This window comes from Diplotaxodon limnothrissa, linkage group LG12, assembly GCF_057381915.1.
Source record: "Diplotaxodon limnothrissa isolate DT_005_m linkage group LG12, D_limnothrissa_male_GT1.1, whole genome shotgun sequence".
Taxonomy (NCBI): Eukaryota; Metazoa; Chordata; class Actinopteri; order Cichliformes; family Cichlidae; genus Diplotaxodon; species Diplotaxodon limnothrissa.
In genome coordinates, this window is record NC_140607.1 from 7,135,365 (window position 1) to 7,159,984 (window position 24,620).

The 24,620-nt window shown below is 40.5% G+C and overlaps 4 protein-coding genes across 5 annotated transcripts; all 4 read left to right on the forward strand.

The window, feature by feature from the left end:
• Positions 1-451: 451 nt before the first annotated feature.
• Positions 452-10,708, forward strand: LOC146620784 (SMAD family member 2). Of its 2 annotated transcripts, none has more exons than XM_085367069.1 (11): positions 452-584; positions 2,540-2,954; positions 4,138-4,227; positions 4,438-4,631; positions 4,751-4,885; positions 4,996-5,070; positions 6,557-6,610; positions 7,089-7,301; positions 7,441-7,578; positions 8,003-8,147; positions 9,409-10,708. In XM_085367069.1, the coding sequence occupies exons 2-11, from the start codon at positions 2,719-2,721 to the stop codon at positions 9,530-9,532; spliced, it is 1,404 nt and encodes a 467-aa protein (XP_085223195.1). In that variant the 5' UTR covers positions 452-584; positions 2,540-2,718; the 3' UTR covers positions 9,533-10,708. The 2 variants fall into 2 exon arrangements, with proteins under 2 accessions (XP_085223195.1, XP_085223196.1); XM_085367070.1 differs by having other exon boundaries at positions 4,996-5,058.
• Positions 10,709-12,733: 2,025 nt separating this feature from the next.
• Positions 12,734-13,810, forward strand: LOC146620785 (immediate early response 3-interacting protein 1). The gene is made up of 3 exons (XM_085367865.1): positions 12,734-12,880; positions 13,143-13,244; positions 13,351-13,810. Exons 1-3 carry the CDS (start codon positions 12,790-12,792, stop codon positions 13,404-13,406), a joined length of 249 nt encoding a protein of 82 aa, XP_085223991.1. The 5' UTR covers positions 12,734-12,789; the 3' UTR covers positions 13,407-13,810.
• Positions 13,811-13,908: 98 nt separating this feature from the next.
• LOC146620786 (uncharacterized) lies at positions 13,909-16,490 on the forward strand. The gene is made up of 5 exons (XM_085367866.1): positions 13,909-14,187; positions 14,276-14,439; positions 15,648-15,890; positions 16,002-16,199; positions 16,300-16,490. Exons 1-5 carry the CDS (start codon positions 13,952-13,954, stop codon positions 16,488-16,490), a joined length of 1,032 nt encoding a protein of 343 aa, XP_085223992.1. The 5' UTR covers positions 13,909-13,951.
• A 5,402-nt stretch (positions 16,491-21,892) lies between these two features.
• Positions 21,893-22,558, forward strand: LOC146620787 (uncharacterized). Its single transcript, XM_085367007.1, has one exon. The coding sequence runs from the start codon at positions 21,893-21,895 to the stop codon at positions 22,556-22,558; it is 666 nt and encodes a 221-aa protein (XP_085223133.1).
• The last annotated feature ends 2,062 nt before the right edge of the window (positions 22,559-24,620 follow it).

The following is a 24,620-nucleotide window of genomic DNA, read 5'->3' on the forward strand; positions in this document are numbered from 1 at the left end:
TATAATGACACCAGCTGAAGCCAATATAACCTAATTGAACACCTGCCTGAGGGGAGGAGCTATTGGTTCTGACTAAATTTTCAGCAAACCTGATAGCTCTAAAGATACATTTTCATAAATAAGCCGGAGTGAAAAATAAAACTTATCCTATTTTTCAATTTACTATTTAATTTTGTTGGGAAAATGTAAATAATGATAACCCAAGTAATAAAAAAAATGCTGCTATGAACCGGTTTTGCTTTCAATCCTCCGTAAACGATGACAGATATAAACACATGCTGTCAAATAAACAAAGAAGATTGTCAAGGACAAGAGCCAGTATTCAGTTACGTCTTCGTCCGATCCTCCAATCACGTTTTTGATAGGTGGGCCTAATCGCTTGCCCGTAGCCAACAGGTTTGTTGTGTTGTTCCGGTCTAGCTAACATAGCTAACTAGCTTGTGTAGCATTGGTGGCAAGTTGAGAAGAGCCTTGTCAAAATTAGCTGCAGTACAGCAGCGTTCATGTATTTTTATGTCACCAAGGCGTTTAGAGAGGCGCACATCTCTTCCTCGGAAACTGGAAGCTGGAATTTTCAGACTGGGGTAATTATTGGAACGTTTAGAGCGGCTTTCTTGACTTTGAAGCGTGTTGTTTTGTGTGGGAGATGTAGCTCCGGTAGCCAGCGAGAGACAGGGTCAGTTTGGAAGAGTTCGTCCAAGATGCTAGCTCATTTTACTATGTTTGAGTAAAAGACACAGAGAACGGGTAGCTTTATTCAACTGATGGACTACATTGTGTATACCCTTATGGTGACATTTTGTGAGATTGGATAAATTGTGTCTTATCTGTATTTGACTGCCTGATGGTAGGTAGAAAAGTAGCGCGACTTGACTGTTGCGCATAGGAGGCTGTTTCGTGGATCACAACAAAAGGATTTTTGGTAACAAGCTGGCAGCTAGCTTGCTTAAGCTAACGTTAGCTGCCTTAGCTAGATTATGAATTCTCCGTAAACTACCTATCGTTTATTGAATTTCATTATCTGTGGCTTTTATTTGCATTTCGCTCTTTGCTTGATTTATTACAGAAATTCACAAGCTAGCTCTGATAAACTGATTTGGTGGTGACTTGATCCAGGCAGGGCCCCTATCAGGCAGCTAGCAGCCGGCCTTCCAAAGCCAGTCAGTGTTAGCACTAACTGGCTGTCACAAAATGCTCTCACATTGATTTGATATGATTCACAGCGCCCTTTAACAGTTTGTCGTGCTAGTTTCTGGGCACGGAAGAGACACACCCGGTCTGCTAACTTCATTGTTTTGCAAGCTAAATAGTTGAGGTGCCAGGCAGTGTTTGACTAGCTAACATCAGGTGGGCATTTCTTTACTTCACACAAGAGTCAGTGCTGCTGACAAAACGGTCCTGCTTATTTCTTTTTGAAGTAACGGTGTCTAGTACAATAGTGTGCAAAAGGCTTAAGCCCGCCCTCATTTCTTAACATTTTTCTTTTGTTTTTTAAGTGGTTTTGAACAGTAGTTCTCCGAGCTTTCTGAGGGTGTTTCAAAGGTTTTCTTTGGATATTGGCTCCCTTTTTACTCATTTTTAGCCTAGACCCTGTCCCGTTGTTTGTTAAACCATTCTCACTGACCTATGACTCATTCATACATATTTGTATCTTAAGTGATGCCTAAAGTGTATCTTTAGGCAGCCTCATAACACAACTTGTTCCCATTCCTTTAGTTAAATATTTGAGAAATGCAAAAGATGACTTGCCAGCATAAACTAGTATTAAGTAGAAATAGCTGTGGTGTGCCACATTACACAAGAACTGGACTGGAAATCAGTGGCAACAGGTTTTATGGAGTGGTGAATTCAAATTCGAATTTCTTTTTGTTTATATCAATAAATACAGATATGGCATATTGGTGAGCACCTACAGCAATTTGTAAAACATGGTGGAGGCTCTGTCATGGCTTGGGGCTACATTTCCACTAGCAGTGTTTGGTATCTTGTCAAAACCGGTGAAATGACAGGCATTAAAAAGTACCATCAAGAGCAAATCTGACTGGTTGCTGCTTAATTTTACAACATGACAGTGATCCCAAACACACTGCCAGTGCAGTAAAACCATTTCTGGTTATAAAAACACACACTGGAGCAAAGTCAGTCATGGACTGGCTTCCACAGATCCTTGACTTCAGCATTATTGAACAAGCATAGGATCATCTTGAGAGAGAACAGAACAAAAGGCAGACAAAATCCAAAGAATACCATCAAATGTCCTTCGGGAATCCTAGAGAATTATTCCCGAAAAATACTTAAAGACCCTAAAGGTTTTTGCCTTATAAACTGTATTTCATTTCTGTTTATGTTTGCACACATTTTAGTTAATCGCTACACTTATTTCCCAGTTTCCTAGAAAAAGTATAAAGACATGAAGGGTATCTCAAGACTTTAGCGTTTCACTGTATATGCCTGCCTGTTATTTTTATAAGCTTAAATGCTGTTGTTTTTCTGTAGTTTTTTTTGTAATGATGTACTTTGTGTATGCCTGTCTCCCAAGGTGTCCGTCTCTTCTGAGTTTACACTGCTAGCGGTGGAGTTCATCCTGTGACTCAGTGGTCAGTAGAGGGGCTCCTGAGAGCAAGGACCCGAAACTGTAGCTCCCAGTCCCCTCTTGTCTGTGTGTGAGAGAAAACTTGTATTAAGTCCTGTGGAGACTCCTGGCTTGTCCAGCTTAAGATGTCCTCCATATTGCCATTCACCCCTCCTGTGGTGAAGAGGCTTTTGGGCTGGAAGAAATCAACTAGCAGCCCGGGAGGAGCGGGCGGCGCAGAGCAGAACGGACAAGAGGAGAAATGGTGCGAGAAGGCCGTGAAGAGCTTAGTGAAGAAGCTGAAGAAGACGGGTCAGCTAGATGAGCTCGAGAAGGCCATCACCACACAGAACTGTAACACAAAGTGTGTTACCATCCCCAGGTACAATAATACTGCTGATTGTTGGTGATTCTGCTTTTTCATGTTTCTGTGACTAAAAGCTTTTATTATATTTGCTGTTAGACAGTTTGCATTAGTCCCATGGGAGAGAAACTCTGAAAGCTCAATTGATGTGGATCTTTGTCAGCCAGCCTTCATGACCCAGACTTGCATTCAGTGGGAACACCGTGTTAACAGACATCTTTCAATGATGTTCCACCAAGTACCACATCAAATGTTTGGATGTCTATAGATAACTGTTTTTTTTATCTCCTGAGAGTTGTTCTAGGACATTTAGGTTTTAGTGATAGAGTGACTGGCTCAGTGTGAATGAAATGGTATCTACGTCAGCTAAAAGTAATGTCATTCAAGCAGCTGTACTTATACTGGTTTGTTTTATAGCGTTTAGTGACTTTGATAGGTGTCACGTTGACATTAGGTTGTTATCATGCAGTTTCCTGCAGTAGAAATTGCTAATAACACAACTTGATATTATGAGCTAAAAGTTTCTGGGGTAAGTGGACTAAAATGGATTTCCAGCTTTGTCTTGAGCCAGACGACTCCAACTTTAAATGTCAGTTTAGAGATCCCACTGCAATCACGAAGTCTAATGCATGTTGTTGTGTATTTTTAGCTTATAATGCGTAGCATCTGTTATTGTCCTGTTATTCAGAAGCAACTACTCTCCATTTGTCTTAATTTCACATTTCTCTGCCCATTTTCTTGTCAGTGTTTTGAGAATGGAAAGGTTTTTTCTTCTTTTTCTTTTTTGCCAAGGTTGCCACCCCTTCTCTTGTGCCACTGTGTTCCTTCAGTGTTTGTTTGAATGTCTCCAGATAAGTTCTGACATAAACAATCATAGTGAAAGAGTTATTTTCAGTGTTTGATACAATGCCACAATGTGAAGAATGCCCTTTGTCTCACTCATTGTGCGTGCTAGCAAATTCCATGTTTGGGTTTTGCTTTTTTTCTCTCTCCCTTGATTCGGTTGAAAAAGGCTTCTCTTATTTGAAGTTCCCATCTTTCATTTTCAGAGCTGAAATTTGATGTCTTTCTTTTGCCATGAGACTCCAATAAAAGAGGCCTTTTAGTGTTTACATACCCATACTGATATTTCTGAATGAGTCATGTCCCATGTTTATCATTTGTTTTTTGTTTTTGTTTTTGTTGTTTTCTCTGTGTGCAGCAATTGCTCTGAAATATGGGGACTGAGTACACCAAATACGATAGAACAGTGGGATACATCAGGCCTTTACAACTACCCTGACCAAACCAGGTGACTATCTCAACTATTGTGTATACAACTTTGATGTGGGAGAGTTGTCATCATAATGTTGGAGGTGACGGTTGCTGAGAACATCCTTGTTTCTCGTCAATCCATCTCCATTACCTCTCCTACCTGGCCATATTATGTATCACTCCTCCCCCTCTACCTCCCCTGTGTTCTGCCCCTCTCACCACCATCTCCTGTTTGCTGTTCAATCAGATCCTTGGACGGCCGTCTCCAGGTCTCCCACAGGAAGGGCCTTCCCCATGTTATCTACTGCCGTTTGTGGCGATGGCCAGACCTTCACAGCCACCACGAGCTGCGTGCCATTGAGGCCTGTGAGTATGCCTTTCACCTCAAGAAGGACGAAGTCTGCATCAACCCTTACCACTACCAGAGGGTGGAGACCCCAGGTGAGCCAAATCATGCCGTTTGAATGTGAGAAGTTGTAATGAATGGTGAGCGGCAACATTTTAAAGCCATTTTTCTAAATATGTAAATCTCTTCTGGTAACTTTTCCCCAACACTTCAGTGCTGCCTCCTGTTCTCGTGCCAAGACACTCAGAAATCCTGCCAGAGCTGCCACCTCTAGATGACTACACTCATTCCATACCTGAGAACACAAATTTTCCAACAGGAATCGAACCTCCAAACAACTATATACCAGGTGAGTTTGCTTCTTGTATTTACATCATGTCGGGAAAGAAAATGTGATTTGAGAGAAGACGTGCTTTCAAGTTTTGTTCAAGATCACTTTTTTTGTGTGTGTTTCAACAGAAACACCTCCACCAGGCTACATCAGTGAGGATGGGGAGGCCAGTGATCAGCAGATGAATCAAAGTATGGACACAGGTACCCTAGACTAGTGGTCCTCCTTCTTTTCCTGTCTGTCTCACATCACTAGTCAGATGAGTCGCAATAGCTGCAGGTTATACCTGAATGCAGGTTGGAAGGTTGGTGCTTCGATCCCCGCCTGCTCCAGTTTGCATGTCAGAGTATCCTTGGATAAGATACTGAACTCCGATGCGTTCATTGGAGTGTGAATGTTAGATTGAAAAAGCTTGCTTCTATGTATGGGTAAATGAATGAGGCACGTTGTATAGTGTGCTTTGAATGTTCAGGTAGAGTGGAAAGGTTCTATATAAGGACCAGTCACCAGTTCAGTTACCATATATAACTTGTTTGAGTGATTTAAGTTGATAACTGAAGGTACTGAGTTTTGATTGATGATTATAATATTTTCTTAAGATCATTTTTGGGCATTTTTGCCTCTATTGGATGGTAGAGCAGTGAAGATGGACAAGAAAGTAGGGAGAGCGAGAGAAGAAGAAGACATGCAGTAAAGGGCGATAGGTCAGACTCTACCTGTGCTGCTGCACTTCCATGTGTCACGTAGTCACCTGATCTACCTGGTGATTATTTGTCATCATGGATTAGTACCAATGAAATCTGTCCATCAAAGCTCATCCTAGATCAAGTATGCTCATAGTAACGCATAGTTTTAGATTGTTGCGTCAAGAGATTACAGTCTTATTCACTTACTGGTTCAAAGGTGAGTTTTTGACTGTACCACGCGCTGGCCTTATCAGGCCACTAAAGTGAGAGCTTGGTGTCATTCAGACATGGGTATGTATATACAACACAGGAAGGCATGAATAAGAACAGTTTTAAAGCTGCTGTTATTGTCAGACACACTGTAGCACCTTGCATCAATCTGTCAGTGCTTGTTCTTTATTGAAAGCGTCTTGATTCAGTCCTCCACCTTGATTCTAACTCTTGTGCTTCCCCCTCTGTTTTACCTCGGAGGGTTAAATGTGTCGTATCCTTCAATTTCTTAAAGAGGGTGGCAGGGACAAAATCCAGATTGAATCTTTTTAGATTTTTTTTTTTTTTCCACAGAAGCATGAGCAAACATGAGAAAAGCATTTAAAGTTTAAAGTCACAGAAGTTAAATGTTTTATTTTGTAAGATTCTATAGCAGCGCTCGGTGTCTTGTTCTGGAAATGGATGTAAGAATAAAGTAGCTTGGTGTGCTGTTAATGATAACCTCAACTGCAGCAGCGAGCTACTTACTGTTTTATAACTAATCCATTTCACCTTTAGTGCAGTGAAAGAAGCTGTAGCTCAAACTTTATCTTCTCATCTAGAAGATGTACAGATCGAGTGTTATGGCAACAGTAGACAGCATCTCTTCTGTTCACTGTAAAGCAAGCAGATGCGTTTTATGGTATCCTTTTGGCTTTTCTTTGCAAGACAGGCACCAGGTTCATTATAAGATATAATCCACCTTTTTGCATTTTAATGCATCCACACCCATGACTTCTTGTTTTCTGGTTAGGTTCTCCAGCAGAGCTCTCCCCCAGCACTCTGTCTCCTGTCAATCACAGCATGGGTAAGTGTTGTTTTTAACTCAAACAAATTGTGTAACTGAATATGTTAAATCTGACAGAATGGAAGGGAACCATGTGAAAAAAATTAAATTAAATTTGTTATTTAAAAAAAACACAAAAACAAGTGTTTAGCTTATAAAGAACAGGATACATTTTTATTCAGTTATTTGGTGTTTTTTGGCATCGCTCTATGTACAACTGATAATGAAGATTAAAAAAAAAACCAGCATGATGAATTAACAAGTCTGTGTTTGCATACATGAGTGAAGCGAACAAGTGCCGCAGACTTGGCAAAACCTACACATAGGGCGGGGATTTTGCTGGTAATCACAATAATGGTAATAAATTAGTGAGGTGGTGGTTTTGGATGGGTCTTGTGGTTGCCTGTCAGTAGGAAAGCAGACACATCTGTGCATACACAGAGAAAACTTTTCAGTGCTGGTCTTTCGTAACTGATGTGTAGTTTTGCCTCTCCTGCAGACCTGCAACCAGTGACTTACTCGGAGCCGGCCTTCTGGTGCTCTATAGCGTACTATGAGCTGAACCAGCGCGTCGGGGAGACGTTTCACGCCTCTCAGCCCTCACTGACAGTGGATGGATTCACAGATCCATCAAACTCTGAACGCTTCTGCCTCGGCCTGCTGTCTAATGTTAACAGGAATGCCACTGTAGAGATGACCCGAAGGCACATAGGTATGGCACAGCTCAGTATGTGTTAGGAGTGTATAACTGTGTGTAGGAAACCTGTTGCACTTTAAGCCTTCAAAATTACTTTCTTTACATTCACACGATTCAGTATGTCTGAATAACTGGGTTCTATCTGTGTTTACAGGAAGAGGAGTTCGACTCTACTATATTGGGGGGGAAGTATTTGCTGAGTGCCTGAGTGATAGCGCCATCTTTGTCCAGAGTCCAAACTGCAACCAGCGGTATGGTTGGCATCCAGCAACAGTGTGTAAAATTCCTCCAGGTGAGATGTTTAAGAAAAAATACGATGATAAAAGTTTCTCTCTCTCTCTCTTAAAATTGTGTAGCATCCTGCTTTAAGGTGAAAATGGAAATTACACTCCCAGTGTCTCCGCTTCCATAGCAACCTTTCATATCACCTCTGAAAGTCCACTTCTCTGCAATGCACTCAGAATGCTAATTCACAGTATATCAGAATAAAAAGTTTTTAAAGGAGTTCTGTGGGAAAAGAGGAATTTAAAAACTTGCTAAATTAATCAAATCACTAACTGGTGAAGGCCAGCAGAATCATCACAAAAGGTCTGTGTAATTAATAATTATCCACAGCAAAAACAATAACAGACCACTTCCAACCAAAGTCTCATTGTGATTCATCTTTTACCACCAGCAAAAACCGACGGCCCTGTTTTTTCTCTTTGTCCTTTCAGGTTGTAACCTAAAAATCTTTAACAACCAGGAATTTGCAGCTCTGCTGGCTCAGTCAGTCAACCAGGGCTTTGAGGCCGTCTACCAACTCACCAGGATGTGCACTATCCGCATGAGCTTTGTCAAAGGCTGGGGAGCTGAGTACAGGTGAACACTGGTCCAGAAACTGTGGAAATCATGGGATGTAGTCATACTTAATATGTGGAAATTTGATTTGAAACGTTAACAGTTAATCTTAGTGGAGCCTTGTACGCCGAACTTTAGTTGCACCCTATGGTCCTTTGTGGGCCTTATTACTGCAGAGTCATGGAGTAAAAGTAAAGTTTTTCTTCCTCGCTATCAGTTTTGTTCCTAGTGAACTTAATGACTTGACTAATTGATTAATTTATTAGTCAAGCTTGAGGGGACAAATAACAAAGACCAAACAGAGCGTTCATAGAACAGCCGACAATGAGCCCAAGTTAAAGAGTCCAATCTGAGTTTATTCACAGAGCACTTTAGAAAACAGCATAGTTGCCCAAAGTGCTTTCTAATTCATCGTTTTGATGGTCACTGTAGTGGCTATATTAATTTATTAAAGTTCTCTTTCTCTTATATTTAATATAACCACACTACGGACGGACAAGCGCCTGTTTTTATGCGTTGTCATTAGCAACGGTAAAACCATCGCGTGTCCGCTTGTTTATTTTCTACATAAACCTTTCACAATAAAGCTCAAGATCCTGTTGAGACTTTTCAAAATAAACTGAATCACGTGAAAGGGCAGATTATTTACGGATGAAAAGCAACAAAGAGCCTTCAGGTGCTAAAAAATAAACCTTAGATTCAAACGTTAGAACAGGCTTTTCCCCGCAGCACGCCATGTAATAAATACTCACAAAGAAAACGGCGGCCGTTACAACTTATGTTTAAAAATGCATCGGTTAAAACACTCGACTCCAGGTACATGACGCGCAGCTGGAAACACGTCACGCAAGAATTTACAGAAAATGTTAAAATTTTGTGATTTATATCGTTATCGGGACGATAGATGTCTTATATTGGGATATGAGATTTTGGTGATATCGCACAGCCCTAGTGGCAAATGTTTTTTTTTGGGGGTTTTTTGTTTTGTTTTGATGCATACAGTTTGAGCCATTATTAGTGACATCAGCTAATAATGACCTGAACTATTTCCATCACATGGGATGCAAATGGTTCAGGTTATTCCAGGGATGTGTGATCAGATTTTCAAGTAGTTTTTAAGAATTTCAAGTAGAGAGCTGCAAACCGCAACATCCTCTTCCTGTAGAAGAAGTTGTAGAAATGGGTGCTTCACTTAACAAAGCTCATCATAAAGCATCATAAGTCACATGTCGTGAAACATGAAAAGGCTACGTCAGCTCATGAAATTATCTTTATTTTCCAGGCGGCAGACTGTCACAAGCACTCCTTGCTGGATCGAGCTGCATTTGAACGGGCCCTTGCAGTGGCTGGACAAAGTTCTGACCCAGATGGGTTCCCCATCCGCACGCTGCTCCAGTATGTCCTAAAATAGCCCCTCCCCCTCAAAAAAGCCCATTATAAAGCTCGTTAAATTCTAAACATGTGAGTCCTTTCATTTAAAAAAAGGAAATCCCACAGATTGATTTTTCTGTGACATACTTCATAGTATTTGTGGCCCAGTTCCACATCCCTCTTTTAACTTCACATACACACACAGATACAGACTTTTGAGTAAAACAACAACAACAAAAATTGGCACTTTGTTACCCCTCTATGTCATGCACCTTGTTAAAACTGTTTTCCCAAAACCTTAATATTAGATCTATTTGTGGTACAAATAAAATGTATATTGGTTTTTAGTCTGGGAGGTAGAGGAGATACCAAAAATATCTGTGAATAGTTTCTCAGTATTTGAAGATTGCTTGTATAAGTAACATGATTTTTTTTTTTTAAAGCCTACCCCAAACATTGTTAACATAAGTTTACTTTTCTCTGGGAAACTCTGCCCCGTCTCTTGCCAGGGGGAGGTGACTTAGTGAAGAAATGATGGCCTTGGTGGCCGTTCCCCTCAAGGAAACGCCACGGTGTTTTTGTTTTGTTTTTGTTAAAAAGTGATTTGATTGTCTTTGCCAGAACACCCCTTCCTCACACACACACGCACACACATACACCTCAGTTTTTGTTTTTTTTTAAATTTTATTTTAGTTTTATTTTAAGTCTTGATGGGTGTCGTTATAAGACATTCCTCGTAATGGAGAAAAGAGTGTTGGTTGAATAAATATTTCAAAAACGAAGTGCTAACTCAGTCTGACAAGAGTTTATGATTTTTGTCATTATATGGCACTCTTATGTGTCCTTGGCTTAGTCTAGTTACATCCCCCACTTGAACAGCCTGGTATGGAAGCTGAAGAGGTGGTGGGCCAGGCTTTGCAGGGTGCACTGGGCAGGGACCAGAGAATATCAGCTGTTAATCAAAAAGCTTCTTGTTTTTTTGACAGACACTGGGAGTCCTGGGACTCTCCAAGGTGAAGTAGAGAGCGGTTCACTGGGAGAATTTGAAGGTTTCAATGAATGAATTCATTCTGTTTTTAGCCTATATCCCCATTGTTTTGCTACTTTTGTATTCTCATGTATTTTTATATATAAATATACTTACAATTTCTGTCGTCCACTTTTTATTAAAATAATATTATAAAGACCACAGTTGTTTCCAAAGTGACATGGAGGGCATGGATCATTCCTTTTTTTTTTTTTCTCTCCCTCAAAACTTTCTAAGCAGCTCTTTGTCTTGGTTTAAGGAAAAAAAACATCACTGCCACACATGTGCAGCCTGTATCTACCCTTTTTTCTCTTCTGAAAAAATCTGGTGCATTTAAAGTACACTAAAACAGCAACAGATTTGCCTGAAATCAACTTTTCTGTAATGGTTTGAATGATTCCAGTGGCATGTAAAACTTTGTAATGGCCATTTGTTCATTCAGCTCGGCCATTCAGTTCATTCAATTTTATTTTATTTTTTTCCCACCCCCTTTCATTTTTGGAAAAAACACACATGACCTCTTGTAGCCTTCTGGTGCTTACGGCAGGCAGGTTAAGATGAACCAGATATAATTGGCTTTCAAAATGTTACAGGAACGTCGGAAGGAGAGTGTTTATTTTCTCCTGTGAGAGGAGCGAATGTGCCTGCACACTGGGACATTCTGTGTTAGTGTTTGTATCGTACTTGTTCTGTCTATAAAATACAGTATGTACAACAAGACTTTATGGCTTCAACTCATTTTGTGGCTGTTGCGAGTTTAACATGTTCCCGCCCCCAAAATATGTTTACCATATGGCAGTAGTGATTGTACTTTAAGTGCACCTAGTGAAGTTTGGATTTGGGGAACTGAACCAAGTGTTAGGGTCCGGTGTTACATTGTTTTGACTTTGGCCTACAACATATGAATGTGGAAAAAAAAATTTGCATTACAAAAACTGATGTGGACCAGACATGCATATACATATATACATAACAGTAGTACAGTATGTGTGTATTTAACAGTAATCTTTTTGCAAAGCAGTCAGTACAGTAGATGTGGCAGTTGTTTTACCAGTAGAGGGCGGTATTGATAGAGCAGTTCTTTTTCTCTTTTTTTTTTTTCCTTTTTTTTTCTCTGACCATAAGCTTCTCAGGCGTGCGCATATTATGCAGACTTCATAAAACACTAATAAAGATTTTTATTCTCATGATTCAGCCTCTTGTGTTTCTTAAATCAAGGAGTTGAGAGAATTTGTACAACACTGATTTCCAAGGTCCTGCTATTTGAATCGTCAAATTCAAGTAGAGATCACTAAAGGCAGCTGATGACATTTTCATCAAAGGCAGCTTGTGGAAAGTGGTACATTTCCGTAAGTAACACTCAAATACAAATTGGAGCTGTGCAGCATATAGAGCTAAGTTTGTATGTTCAGGTTATACATGGGGGGAAAAATAAATTCCACCATTAAATATGTATTTTTTTAAAACACATTACATGCCTTACGAAGTTATCCACCATGCCAGCCGTGGCATGACCATCAATAATGACATCATAATAACATTATGAGATATTACAGGAGGAAACATCCTGCATAAAGTGGTGTTTTGAGGCTATGTTACACATAATGCTCGTCAAACAAGGCTGTGGGAAGTAGGGATACTGCAGCAGCCCTTACCTGCCAACTGCCACGGTTTTTTGTTTGCTTTTCAGGGGTGGTGGCACTATGGCATCCTCAATATCAAGACATTTCCCAAGGCTCTGTCAAACAACAATTATTAAACGTTTAGCTCTTGGTTATACATTTGCATCTTGTTTTGGTCAAGTTTTATATGAGTGAGGGGCAGATTGTGAAAAGCTAACTGCAATTCACTTTTTGTACTTGAAAAGCCAGATTTCTGAAAGGGGCCTTGTTCTCAGCTGCCTGTATATTGAGGGAGTTTGGCTTTATGGCGTTATGTCAGACAAGCTTCTAAAAATAAATTTAACAGAAATAGTCTTCTCCTGACCCTAACCAAACTGTGAGTAAACGCTACAAAAATATAAAAGAAAAATTTCTCACAAATGCCCAAGAGGCAAATATCTACCAGTAGTTGTGGGGCACGTCAGAAGTTGTTGCTTGAAGACAGATGGAGTCCTTCCGTAGCAGTTCTTACGGGAGGGTTCTGGATTGGACGCGCCCCGCCCACTCCCTAAGCCCGACGACCAATCAAAGCAGAGCGGCCTCCGGATGTAAATAGTGCCAGCTACAGCTAACATATAGCTAGCTAGCTACTTGTCGAGACAAGATGGCATTTACCTTATACTCTCTTATACAAGCAGCTATTCTGTGCATCAATGCTGTCGCTGTACTACACGAAGAAAGATTTCTAAGGAAAAGTAAGTGTCTGTAATTCAGATATTAGGCTCTCAAGAGGTCATGTATAGAATTGGCCCAGCATTTAAGCTGGCTAATGCTAAAAGGCTAGTCAAATAGAACAATTTAAATGGCAAAAGTTTGTGATTTCGCTTTGTTTAAAGTTGCTACACCACCTTCTATCCATTTGACAGGAAGACTTTATGTTGTTCGTCTATGTTTACATTTTGTACTTTTAATTCCCACTCTACTTAATACAAATCCGTTCGTTTTAACCATCTTCAGTTGGCTGGGGAGTGGATCAAAGTGTCGGGGGATTTGGTGATGAACCAGGCATCAAAGTCCAGCTAATGAATCTTATCCGCTCCGTCAGGACAGTCATGAGAGGTGGGTTTCCACTTTATCACACACTCAGTATTCTTCAGACAGAGTGACTTGGATCATTTTAACTTCTCTTGGCTCAGACCATGTCATGTTTTATTTTCCCCTGCAGTGCCGCTGATCGCAGTGAATTCAGTCTGCATTGTACTGCTGCTTCTATTTGGGTGAAGAAGTTTAAAAGCGGGGACGGGACAGATGAGTCAGGACATCTCCGTCACCTCAGGAACCACTGAAGAAGACACAATGTCCCCTTCAGCCTGGATATGAATGTTCTCTTTGTATATTTCTATACATGAGTTGTTGGATGGTTTTGTTTTGTTTTTTTGTTAAGCTCTCTTTGCAGCCAATAAGAGTGACATCTCCCTTTCGTTTTGGAAAAATAAATAAATAAATAGCGAATTGCTGAATAGTTTGAACTTTTCAGACAGTAAGCAAAAATAAATATTTTTACACTGTACTAGTAAATTGGTGAGAGGAGCCGACTATGAAACAGCTGTAATTTATACTCTGAAAAATATGTAAAATAATTGTGGAATAAGTGATTGTGCATCGACAGTAAAGATTTTTTTAAAAACGTCACCGAGTGCGAGTTTCATTGCTGATGAGCCGAAAGCGCACTGTTTGTCCCAGGGCGCTTGCCGTACTGTTGCATGCACTTGGAGCTCACCTTGCTAAGCGGTATCTGTGAGCCTACATGGATATTATAATCGATAATGGGGAATGCGCAGAGTTACATTGTGGCCTCACTGTCTGTATGTTCCGTGTATTTGGTTTACGTTCACGTTTACTGCGCTCACAAGCTGCTGAAAACAACCGAACTGCATAGCGACAAACTTCCGAGTGATGCGTATGTTTACATGAAATACCTGAGCAGAAGAGTGACCCGGAGAGCAGGCTGCTTATACGGTACAGAGAAACAAGAAGCTGGTTATACAGTGGTCAGCTGCAGGTGAGTGCGGCCTAACGTTTTACGCATGCATTTGAACTGTAAAATAGCTGGGAGCAGGTCCTCTTGAGTTTGTGTATGTGTCTCTAAGGGTGGAGGATGCTCTGTTGCGGAGGTTCTGCAGTGCTGCAGGTTATGGTTGGGATTATCCAGACAGTGAATACAGAGACATCCCGCTGTGCTTCCCGGAGTTTCTCTGCGGCAGACCTCTCCTTATGTTGTTAACTCATGAAAACTTCAGGCTCAGCCCAGCAGGTAAGACATAGATAACACAAGACACACATTTATAGAGCTTTTTCAGGGAATGATAAAGTATTATGATTCTATGACACGGCGTCTTTAACCAGACTGATTCTTTTGCTGATATCTCAACTCAGTGGAAACTTGATGGGTACATTTTATTGCCAAAATTGCTTTGATTTCAATATTTGATTGTTGTACAAAATACTACATCAAAACTCTGTGGCTACATTTAAAAGTAGTGATCCCAAGTGGGCCATACTGTGGGGTCATCACCCACAAGAGAAGTTGTAATGGTCGTGTGCGATGTCTGATCCCTGGTTGCTGAGGCTGGCTATTGGGGCATATAACATCACCTCTCTGGTGGGGAAGGATGCTGAGCTTAGGTGAGAGGTTGGGAGATCTTTCCTAGATATAGTCAGTCTCACCTCACCGCAGTCTGCTGGACAGGGGCTGGAGTTTGTACCAATCCGGAGTTGCCCTCGTTGAGAGGCAGCAGGCAGAGGTGGGTATTCAACCCCGATTCACTACCCAGTTGAACTACAGGTCAGAGTACCCAGCCTTCTTGGGGTGCTGGAGAGTGTCCCTACAGTGATGAATTGCTCCAGGGATCTGCTGAAGATCAGTGTCAAGATGGGGCCAGGTGATCAGTGCAGAAGGTGGCACACGATCTGGACTTGGTGCCTTCCTGGTCTTTTGTCCCGTGAAGAGTTGGCTCTTTCTTCAGGTGGTAGAAAATGTATGGACAGATGGATTTCAAACAAATAGCGAAGGCACCAGTATTGCAGGCTCAAATGAGTTTCACTAGAAGACAAACCAGCTAATGCAAGAACCCCACAAGTGCCATTTTAATTTGCTGAAGACATACTCACCTTGGAAAACCACAAAAAGTATCTATTTATCCATTTATTTCACTTTGCTCACAAAAGCAGTCAGTCACAACTAAAAGAAAATTCAAATTTACTGGAAAACACAAGGACAGGAATGAAAACTAACCATTTTTTAAAAAGCTTGACTTAGTGCACCGACTACATTGTTTACCAAAAAAGGTGTTTTTCCCAGTAAAAAAAAAAAACTTTAATATTTAAATGTTTTTAGTCCATCATTTGAAATTATGTACAGTATTTACTTTTTTAAGTGATTTCAATCTTCATCATTTTATGTGTACTGCAGGTTTTAAAAGAAAATTATCCAACTTTGAGTGTTTTAAATGTTTTTTTTAGGTCTTGTCCATGTGCGTCAGAGTTTAAAAACCTTTCAGCCAATCGATGAGCTGAAGAAGGGTCCATTCACCCTGCGGGTGCAAGTCCTGGGGTACCAGCCGACTGATCTAGGGGTGGAGGTGGACATCTGTCTGTCTGCTACTTCCCGCTCCAGATGCGTAGTGTGGGAGAGCATCCTGACACTGCTTTCCGAAAACAAGCTTCACAAAGCCATCAGATGTTCACCTAAGAATGAAAATGAGAGTGAGTAGTGTCACGGTGGTTCCCCTTCAGAATATTTGTGTTTTTAAAGCGACGGCACACTTGGGGCTTTAACTCACCTGATCACCATGACTTTGATCTTTGTTCTGGCAGGTGAGAAAGATGAGCCAGCACCGGACACTCTGAAGCAGGTGGAGCTCAAAGTTCCCTGGACTCCTGACCTGAAGTGTACATGGAGTTTTCCATGTAAGCTCCTCTCTCTGCCGGCCAGGCTCTTTAGATTCACTCCTCACAGAGTACCGAGTCTCTGGATGTTCTCTGTCTGCTTGGCTGAAATTGAAAAGCACAAAGGTAATGCGATTTATCAGACGATAACAGTATTAATTATCTCTATGAAGGATGGCTCTGTCCTGTTCTAGGGTGTCAGCTAGCTGCTCTGTTTTGCCAACAGGGGTTAAAGTGATCACCGCTCCCATTACCGTCACTGCCCAGTTTAAGGAGCCTCTGCTGGTTCCAGGAAAGGTGACGGTCAGTTTTTGGGAAGCACCCGAAAATAAGCATCAGTCCCAAAGCCTCTACTTTCAGATGCAGCAACACAGAGGGGGCAAAGCTCACCTGGTGGGACTGATTTCTAGGTGTTGATGATTAACAAAGAATGTTGTTATTTGTTGTTCAGATTTTCACTGTTAACAGTTTGACTGTCAGTAGATTGGCAGGTTACAGTCAACTGAATTCTGTTTTCTTACACCTCCCAATTCAAGTGCATAATCTCAGCTACGGTGGCTGTTATAGAACAAAAAGTTTTAGTCACCTAAGAGAGATCAAAACCATTACATTTAGCCAGCTGCTGCTGGCTGGCGTATTTCTACTACTGTTTGTGTAAAACAAATATGTTTTTCTACACAGTATTTTTGAATATGTTGAATAATGTCAAACTTTTCTGAACTTTTCTGTCATAAGCGCTGCTGTTTTTTGCTGCTGTTAGTCTGCCAGCTGCTCTTGTTTGCTGCTTTGAAGTAGATTCAGACACTTGGCGAATTAACTCTCATATGATGTGAGAATATAATCAAGCTGTTTATCAGAGGGAATGCTGGTTTCAAGGATACTTGATCCTATCGTTAGCTGGTATTGAGTTAGCTCATAACCAGCTGTTTTCGTTTAGTCGGCTCATTGTCGGCTCATTGTCGGCTCATTGTCGGCTGTTCAGAGGAGAGTTGTGTGTCTAATAAATGAGGAATAAATGAGCACGCTTGTGGATGTTTTCATTCTGTTCTGACTAAATATTACTTATATACTATATTACCATTCAGTGCTTACCAGTAAGCAGATAAGGTGTTTCCAGGTATTTCCTTGTGAGTAATAATATCATTAATTGTATCTCCGATCAGTTAAAGCAGACCTTCCCAAAGTGTGGGGCCCGCGCCCTAGGGGGGGCGCAGAGTCATTGCATGGGGGTGGGGGGGATGCTTGGACACTGCTAGCACGGGGCGCCCACACAAACGCAAAGCAGGAGATGAAGCATCACTGAATATGTTTCCAAACCAACTTCATTCTAAGCCAAAGACTAGAAAATATGGTGAAGCATATCTGCCCTTTGGTTTCACCTGCACAAGTGCCGAGGTAGGTCTCCCCTGCAGAATTAGTTTTCCCTTCATCGGGAGCAGCGCTGGGCTCTTCAAATCACGGACAAACAGTATCCACAGTTGTTTATGTTTTTAAACCCATTTTGCACAGAGAGGCATTTTTGAAAAATGTATTGATAACAATGTTGAATATTATTACACAGGAAAAAAAACAACTACATGTAAAATAATTACACCGTGACTCCTCTGCCTTTCTAAATAGAGGGACAGTAACTGCGTGTGTGTAAGCGTGTAAAACCTGAAGATATTGTTAATCTGACTATCTGCTATTCTGCAATTCATCTCATGTAAACAATAACGTGGCGCACAGCGTGACGTGAATAAAGGCACATACCTTTGACGTTGCATGAGGAACTCTGTATTCCTCGTCCACACGTAAACGCAAAAAAGGAGTTTTAAAAAATCTCCGTTTTACGTGTGGACGAAACAGCTGCGTTTTCAAAAATACCCGCGCAGGTGCGGACGTAGCGTTAAAGAGTTAGTAGTTTATTTTCTTACAACCTGTAATTTATTGCAGATTACTTGTATTTGCTTAATTGTTTACTAAATGTTTGAGGTATGAAATAAACCGCAATGGAGCAAAATATGGGTGTGTGTGGTTGGAGGATGTGTTTGTGCGTGCGTGTGCGCGCGCGCACATTTTTCTTGTAAAACAAAGGGGGGCTAGCAAAAAACTTTTGGGAACCACTGAGTTAAAGTGTCCCATTAAACCATGGCAGCATGCACAATGTCAGGACCCTGAGGCTAAAGCAGCTAAATGGTATTCAGGCATCGTTTGATTTATTTATGTGCTTTTCCCTTTGTGACAAGTCAAAATGTCTCAAAAAGCTAAAGAGCAGCTGCTCTCTCAGACAATAAGAGTAAGAACAGAGAGTAGAAAGCACTGGTTTTCTAATTTAGAGGTGCGGTGCACAGTTCCCGTGCACAACCGCCTCTGACCTAAAAACCTGCTGGAAAATAAGAAATCACTTGTGAAAGATCAGACGCAGTTTCAACATTGAGTGTCCTCTGCATCAGTGCACCTGGTGCTTTAACACATGACTCTGGTGCATTCCTCAGGGTTTGCTGTAAATATTCTTGCATTCCTTGTTTGAGCTTTATTTAGTTTACACCAAATTGTTGTCAAACATAATCTTAAAGACTGTTTTTCCTTCAACATAAGAAATACATTTTCTGACAGGTGGCATCTCCTTTGAGCCTTCTCTTTCGCTGAAAAAAATAAAGTAATCCCCAATTTAGTCATTATTGTAAGGTCACAGTCTTAATTTTAAAGAATTTTTTGAAAGGGGTGTGTTGTTTGTTTGTTTGTTTGTTTGTTTTACTTCACAATATTTGTTGAATAGCTGAAATTTTTAAATTCAAGGATTTGTCACAATATTTAACACGGAGACTTAGAGCCTGTATTATATATTAGAAAACGTTCAGTGCATGGGATTGAAAAAAGTGGCGTTTTAAAAGGACAAAATCAGGACAAGTGTCTGTTGTAGTTCTGCGTAAACAAGAATTCAGGAAGGGACTGCAGGTATAATCTGACTTCACTGCTAGGTCCAGTAAAAGTTAGCGCCAACTTTAGATTGACATTTTGATTTTAATTAAAAACTAGCTGAAAAGAGCCTGTATTCACTGTATAAGCGGTGTCTATTTTAATATTGTTATTATTAACTGTCTGCGCATAAGCACGTTAGCATATTCTCCAAAATGGCAAATAATGTGCAATAAATTAACCTTTCTTCATTTCCTTGTTTTGGGTGGTGTTTGCCTTTTTGCTATTTCTAATTTAATGAAAACTCAAAAGTCAACTCTGGATGGTTAACATGTGAAGCAGAATCAATATAAAGGTCAATCCATTAGAAAATCACAAAGTTTAAAATAAGAGACGCACACACAGGTTCTGGTGTGAGTGCGTCGAGTCTGCCTCTGTGCAGCTACAGCTGTGAGCAGTTGTAGTGGATACAATGAGGGGAGGGCGTGTGGATTTCTTGTTTGTAGACCACAAGGAATACTCTGCAAGCAGGAGACATCAGTTTTGCCAGCGGCACAGCAGAGCAGGAGGAAGCCTGCTTGATCATCCCATCTATGCCATGTGATTTTCCTTACATCGACCCGGGGAAGAGTTCAGGCTTAAAAAGCTTAAGGTAAAGGCATGTTTTTATTAAATTGATGTGTATTTTTACAGAAATGTGGATGTTCATTGTTGCATCAATTGTGTGTTTGATGTGTAAAGGACAGTTTTAAGTAATGTTAGCGTTCAGATAGCCATCATCATACATTAAGTGTACTCTATACTGCCCAACATTTTTAAAAAGTCAACTCTGTGATATTAAATTATTGTCCATTTTCTCCTGGCTGTGCCACATAGTTCCTCCTCCCAGAGATAACGCTTCTCCCAGGCTGCTCGTACTCACTGCTGAGACAAAAGGAGTCGCCAGCCATGTGAAGCTAAAGCCATAAACCAATGAACGTGTTTAAAACATTATCTATTTTTCATCTGTTCTTGTTCTTGCTCAGTCACCTCTACAAACTGGAGCATTCCCACTCCAACATGTACACTGCAGATATTATTCATTTATAGAGTCCCAATTCTGTCTTGCAGGAGTCAGTCAAGTGTAAGAGGGTCAGTTTGTAAAGCTCCTGTGCAGAGTGCAGTGCATTTAGCACACAGAGCTATAAATCCTCTAGAAAAGTATTTCAATACAGTTTCCAGTGTGCATATTTATTGCATATTCCCATTTGCATTTGTTTGCGCTTGTCCTTTCTTTAAAACGGGACTAAAGCTTGAAGATTTGCCCACTGACACGAATCTGTCAGCATTCCACACCCATAAGTAGGATGGCAGGTTTCCAGGATGCTCTGATGAGCAGTGCCTTTATCACTTCATCTGAAATGTTTCTGTGTGGCAGCAGGGGAGGAGGAAGGTGTGTTTAAAAGAGATCAAACACTCACTTTCCTTGGTTTGTTAAAGCACTTTTGAGGCCTTCATCTGTCTCCACCTTCACAGAGCCGGTCCTTCGGGAATTCAGGTTATTTTTGCTTCCTTTAAAAGTAACGGCTTCTTTTACGGTATTTATTCAGAGAGGCCAGCGCATAAAACAAGTCCACTATTTGTTGCCCCAGTTACACTGTTAGCGAAACACTGTACTATAATGTAACTGCATGATGTAGTCAGTTTGTAATTGTGCATTAATAATTCAAAAATTAAATAAATAAAGTAGGGGTAAATTTTGTTGACCTCAAATCATGTAGCAGCACCTTTATTCAGACCTTAGTAATAACTAGATATGTGACACCAGCCATGGTTTCTTGACTATTTCTTTCAAGGTCAACTTTGATTGTGGGCACTAACAGTGAAGGTCAAGGTCAAATATTTAGCCAGTCTAGATAGACAACATTAAAAATGATATCTTTAAAACTGTGGTCACTGGACCGATAACGAACAGACAGACAGACAAACAAATGGAAACGATTACATACTCCTTCCCTTCAAGAGAAAACAACTGTTTCCTGTCAGAGGGTTTAATTATACTATCAAGCATTTTAATATACATGATGCAAACATATGCTTATTTTGCACCATCAGTGTCCATGTTGGTCATGATGCCAGTTTGTTTGTTTGAGGAGTTTGGAGCATTTCTGTGGGAAGCAGTTCAAGTCAGGTGATGCTCTGCACATCACTGTTTCCTGTGATGGATCTTCACAGACTCTCAGACGTCAGAGGGCCAGTAATTTTGTAGTGCCATGTTCTTGACACTTTCTTGACATTGGCATCAATTAATTTCTTTGGTGGAAATTCATCAGATTCATACAGTTGTATTACAGCTAAAAGATAAAATACCCGTCCAGGTGAACAAAGACTTTTTGTTTTTTTTTACAGATTTCATAAGTCTTAAAAAACTAAAAAAGAATGAACACAATATACATAAAATAATGATACAATTCAGGGCACAAACCCCAGTTTTCTGGGTCAAAGGTATGTGGCCTCCTAAACTGAACTGTATTGCTTTTTCTAGAATCTGCAAAGCAAAAACAATTTTCCCGTTACATACAATGCAGACTCATAAAATCAATAAGCTTCCCTCCAAAAGCAGGGATGTCATAATTTATTCATTTAGACCATTTTGTTTACTATGTAGTAGTAATCTTAAAATGATTATATTAGTATTTATTGTTTGCTAAATATTCTCATATTGTTAAAAAAAAGGAAGGCCTATTTACTGGATTATTCTATATTGTTTTGGGCTCACAAAATAAACCAGCCCCAGGTGTCTGTTGTTGTGAGCTGGTGTTACATAAATAATATTGAACTGAGTCTTGCAGTCATCCTCAGTGAACAGACTACAGTTTCTAAGGTCAGAGGCTAACCTCCAGTTTTTTGTTTGGTCTCAGTGTGAAAGGCAGATTTACATGAAGAAGCAAGGAAAAGGAAACACTGCCAGCATCCCCATTTCTTCCCCAACAGGGAGCAGCAGTGTGCAGGTCTACCATGACTATGAGAAGGTGGCCTTCAAGATGCATTCTGGAAATGGTCATGCTGCAGAAAACAGTTCTCATCCCAGGAGAGACCAGCTCTCCAGCCGAGCTAGTGCCAACGTTCCAGACATCAACTCCATCAGCCACGAAGAAAAGCGCAGCACGAAAGACGAGATTGGCCACAGGAGCTTCATAAGGACGATGGAGTCAAGCAGCCAGGGCTACTCGGGGCCAGAAGACAACTCAACAGACCCACATGAGACCCTGACAGAGACTTCAACTCTGACTTTTGTGGATGGACGCAGTACGGAGGAGTCAGCAGAGAGCCGCAGTCTCCACGGAGTGGGGATGGTTTATCTCAAGGAGTTTGTGCTCATAGATGATGATGAAGACGGGGATATGTCGCTAAGAGAGAAAACAGTGACAGACGTGTCCTTGATGGATGGAAAAGCTGCAGACCTGGTGTGCAGCAGGCTTTTGTCCACCTCCAGCGGTTCAGTGTCAGAGTACAAGGAAACATCTGCTCCTGACGCGCCTCCTCCTGAGGAGCCTGAAGCTGCACATGAAAAGAAAAGCTGCTGTTTGTGCACACTTTTATGACCCTTCAGGATCTCACAGCTTTGTGTCCATCATATGAACCGTGATACTGTCTGTGATAGAAACCTGAGCAGTCACTCGTGGTATGGGAAGCAGAAGAAGATTACATTCCTGACATGCTTTTTTAGCAACCAGCAAAACATGTTCATGTTCAAACATCAACCACTAATGTGTTTCAGTCAAACTGCTTTTTCATTATAAATATGAAATGTAGGAAACAGTATGGTGCATTTGATAAAAGTTACAGTAAGAACGATTTGATACATGCATGTTTCTGCAATAAACGGCTGGTTCTTGAAATATCAGGTGCTAACAAAAAATATAAGAAATTTCAGTATTAAAATGTCCCGCCTACTTATATTACTAATGTCCCAGTTTCATTTTGTCCATTTGAGATAACGCCACCTTTAATAATTGTAACAGCAGTGCACAAAGATCACAATGACTGATCATGCAGAGAGAGTCTTAGGTTTAGGTTGCCCTGGATCCTGTTTTACAAATAGATCCTCTTTTTAACTGCATTGTTCCCTCGCCATAAAATATGTTGGCGCAATGGTTCAGTGCTCATCAACAGCTGGCGTAGGCAAAAATAACTGAGTGCCACCTGAGTGTTATTTTTATTTGGAAGGAATATGTGAAACACATTTGTCAGAACTCAAAGATACAAACTGTGTGTTTCTTTAAGATACAACCCTTTTTTCCTTACATGCGCTGTGTCCATGAACTTCTCTGGCTATTACACTACGTTTTTGTGTGTGATAATGCAGGAGCCAGTGCATTCTGATCTGCTGTTTTTATTCAGCAGCTACCTGAAAGCACAAGGTATGCATGATGTCCAGTTGTGCTACTCTCACACCAGAACGGAGCTAGTGAGTGGTTATTTTCTGCTCTTGATGTGATTTATAGTGAGAGCCTGACTGATACAAACTTAAACGATCTCTAAAGAAGGACAAATTCAGACAGACTTGATTCTTTGAGACTGTCTGGAGTTCACCTTTGGGATTATTTTAAAGGTACAGTGTGTAAAACCTCACCACTAGATGTCAGTAAATTGCAGTCAACTGGATTATATTTTGTTACCCTTTCAATTCAAGTGCATAATCCTAGCTACAGTAGCTGCTGTAGAACAATCAGCTCTGGCCACTGTTTATCTGTAGTGAGTCTAGGCTGTCAAACCCCTGTTTATTTCAGCTGTCAATATGTATCCATGTCTATTTGCTTTGGAAGAGGCTGAAGACCTTTGTGAAAGGAGTCCAAAAAGAGTCGACGAGACAGCAATGCTAAATTCTGTCCTATGGCAGTATTTCTGAGGTGAGTTCTTGAGGATATCTTTAACTTTTCTGTCAGAAAGTAGTGCTTTGAGCCTCTGTTAGGGTCTGCTCTCTCATACAATGTGAGAATGTAATCAAACTGTTTATCAGAGGAAAACTGTGTTTTTAGGGCACTTGCCCTAACATTAGCTGGTTAGCTTATAATGTTAGTTTTTAACCAGCTGTTGTTGTTTAGCCAGTTTGTTATCAGCTGTCTGGAGACTTGAGAGTTTCAAGTCTAATCTGCTGATGATAAGGAATTACCAATATCAGGAATAAATTAGCATGTTTATGCACGTTTTCATGTGTAAGAGGCCTGTCTTCAGTTCAGGGGTCGAACACATGCTTGTCACATGATGAGTTTGAGGCTGAGACAAGCTTGAACTTGTAGTCTGCTTCTTTACATGGTTTATTGTTCGTTTGTGCATGTTTTATTGAGGAAGCTCAGTTTTAAAAGGAACTATTTGGATGTTTACATCATTTGAAACCTTGCTAAATACTGTTTTCCCCTCAGACTTGAGGGAACTTATGGAAAAGAAAGGAAAAACACTTGTTCATGTTTTACATATATTGTATGTCCCATAGACTTACATAAATATAATTGTTATTTATTCATAACGGTTGGACATTTTGCATTTATTTCATGCAATATAATTCTAAGGACCAAGTATAAAGAAGTATAAATTCAGTATTGTTTTGAGTAGTAAAAATGTGAAATGTCTTGATGCGTGCTCAATCATCCAGGTAAGCAAATC

Coding starts and splice junctions, on each gene's coding strand:
- LOC146620784 (XM_085367069.1), top strand. CDS start 2,719: ATGTCCTCCATATTGCCATTCACCCCTCCTGTGGTGAAGAGGCTTTTG. Junction 2,955..4,137: donor AAGTGTGTTACCATCCCCAG/GTACAATAATAC, acceptor CTCTGTGTGCAG/CAATTGCTCTGAAATATGGG. Junction 4,228..4,437: donor AACTACCCTGACCAAACCAG/GTGACTATCTCA, acceptor CTGTTCAATCAG/ATCCTTGGACGGCCGTCTCC.
- LOC146620785 (XM_085367865.1), top strand. CDS start 12,790: ATGGCATTTACCTTATACTCTCTTATACAAGCAGCTATTCTGTGCATC. Junction 12,881..13,142: donor AGAAAGATTTCTAAGGAAAA/GTAAGTGTCTGT, acceptor AACCATCTTCAG/TTGGCTGGGGAGTGGATCAA. Junction 13,245..13,350: donor CGTCAGGACAGTCATGAGAG/GTGGGTTTCCAC, acceptor TTTCCCCTGCAG/TGCCGCTGATCGCAGTGAAT.
- LOC146620786 (XM_085367866.1), top strand. CDS start 13,952: ATGGGGAATGCGCAGAGTTACATTGTGGCCTCACTGTCTGTATGTTCC. Junction 15,891..16,001: donor ACCTAAGAATGAAAATGAGA/GTGAGTAGTGTC, acceptor TTGTTCTGGCAG/GTGAGAAAGATGAGCCAGCA. Junction 16,200..16,299: donor TGAAATTGAAAAGCACAAAG/GTAATGCGATTT, acceptor TTTTGCCAACAG/GGGTTAAAGTGATCACCGCT.
- LOC146620787 (XM_085367007.1), top strand. CDS start 21,893: ATGAAGAAGCAAGGAAAAGGAAACACTGCCAGCATCCCCATTTCTTCC.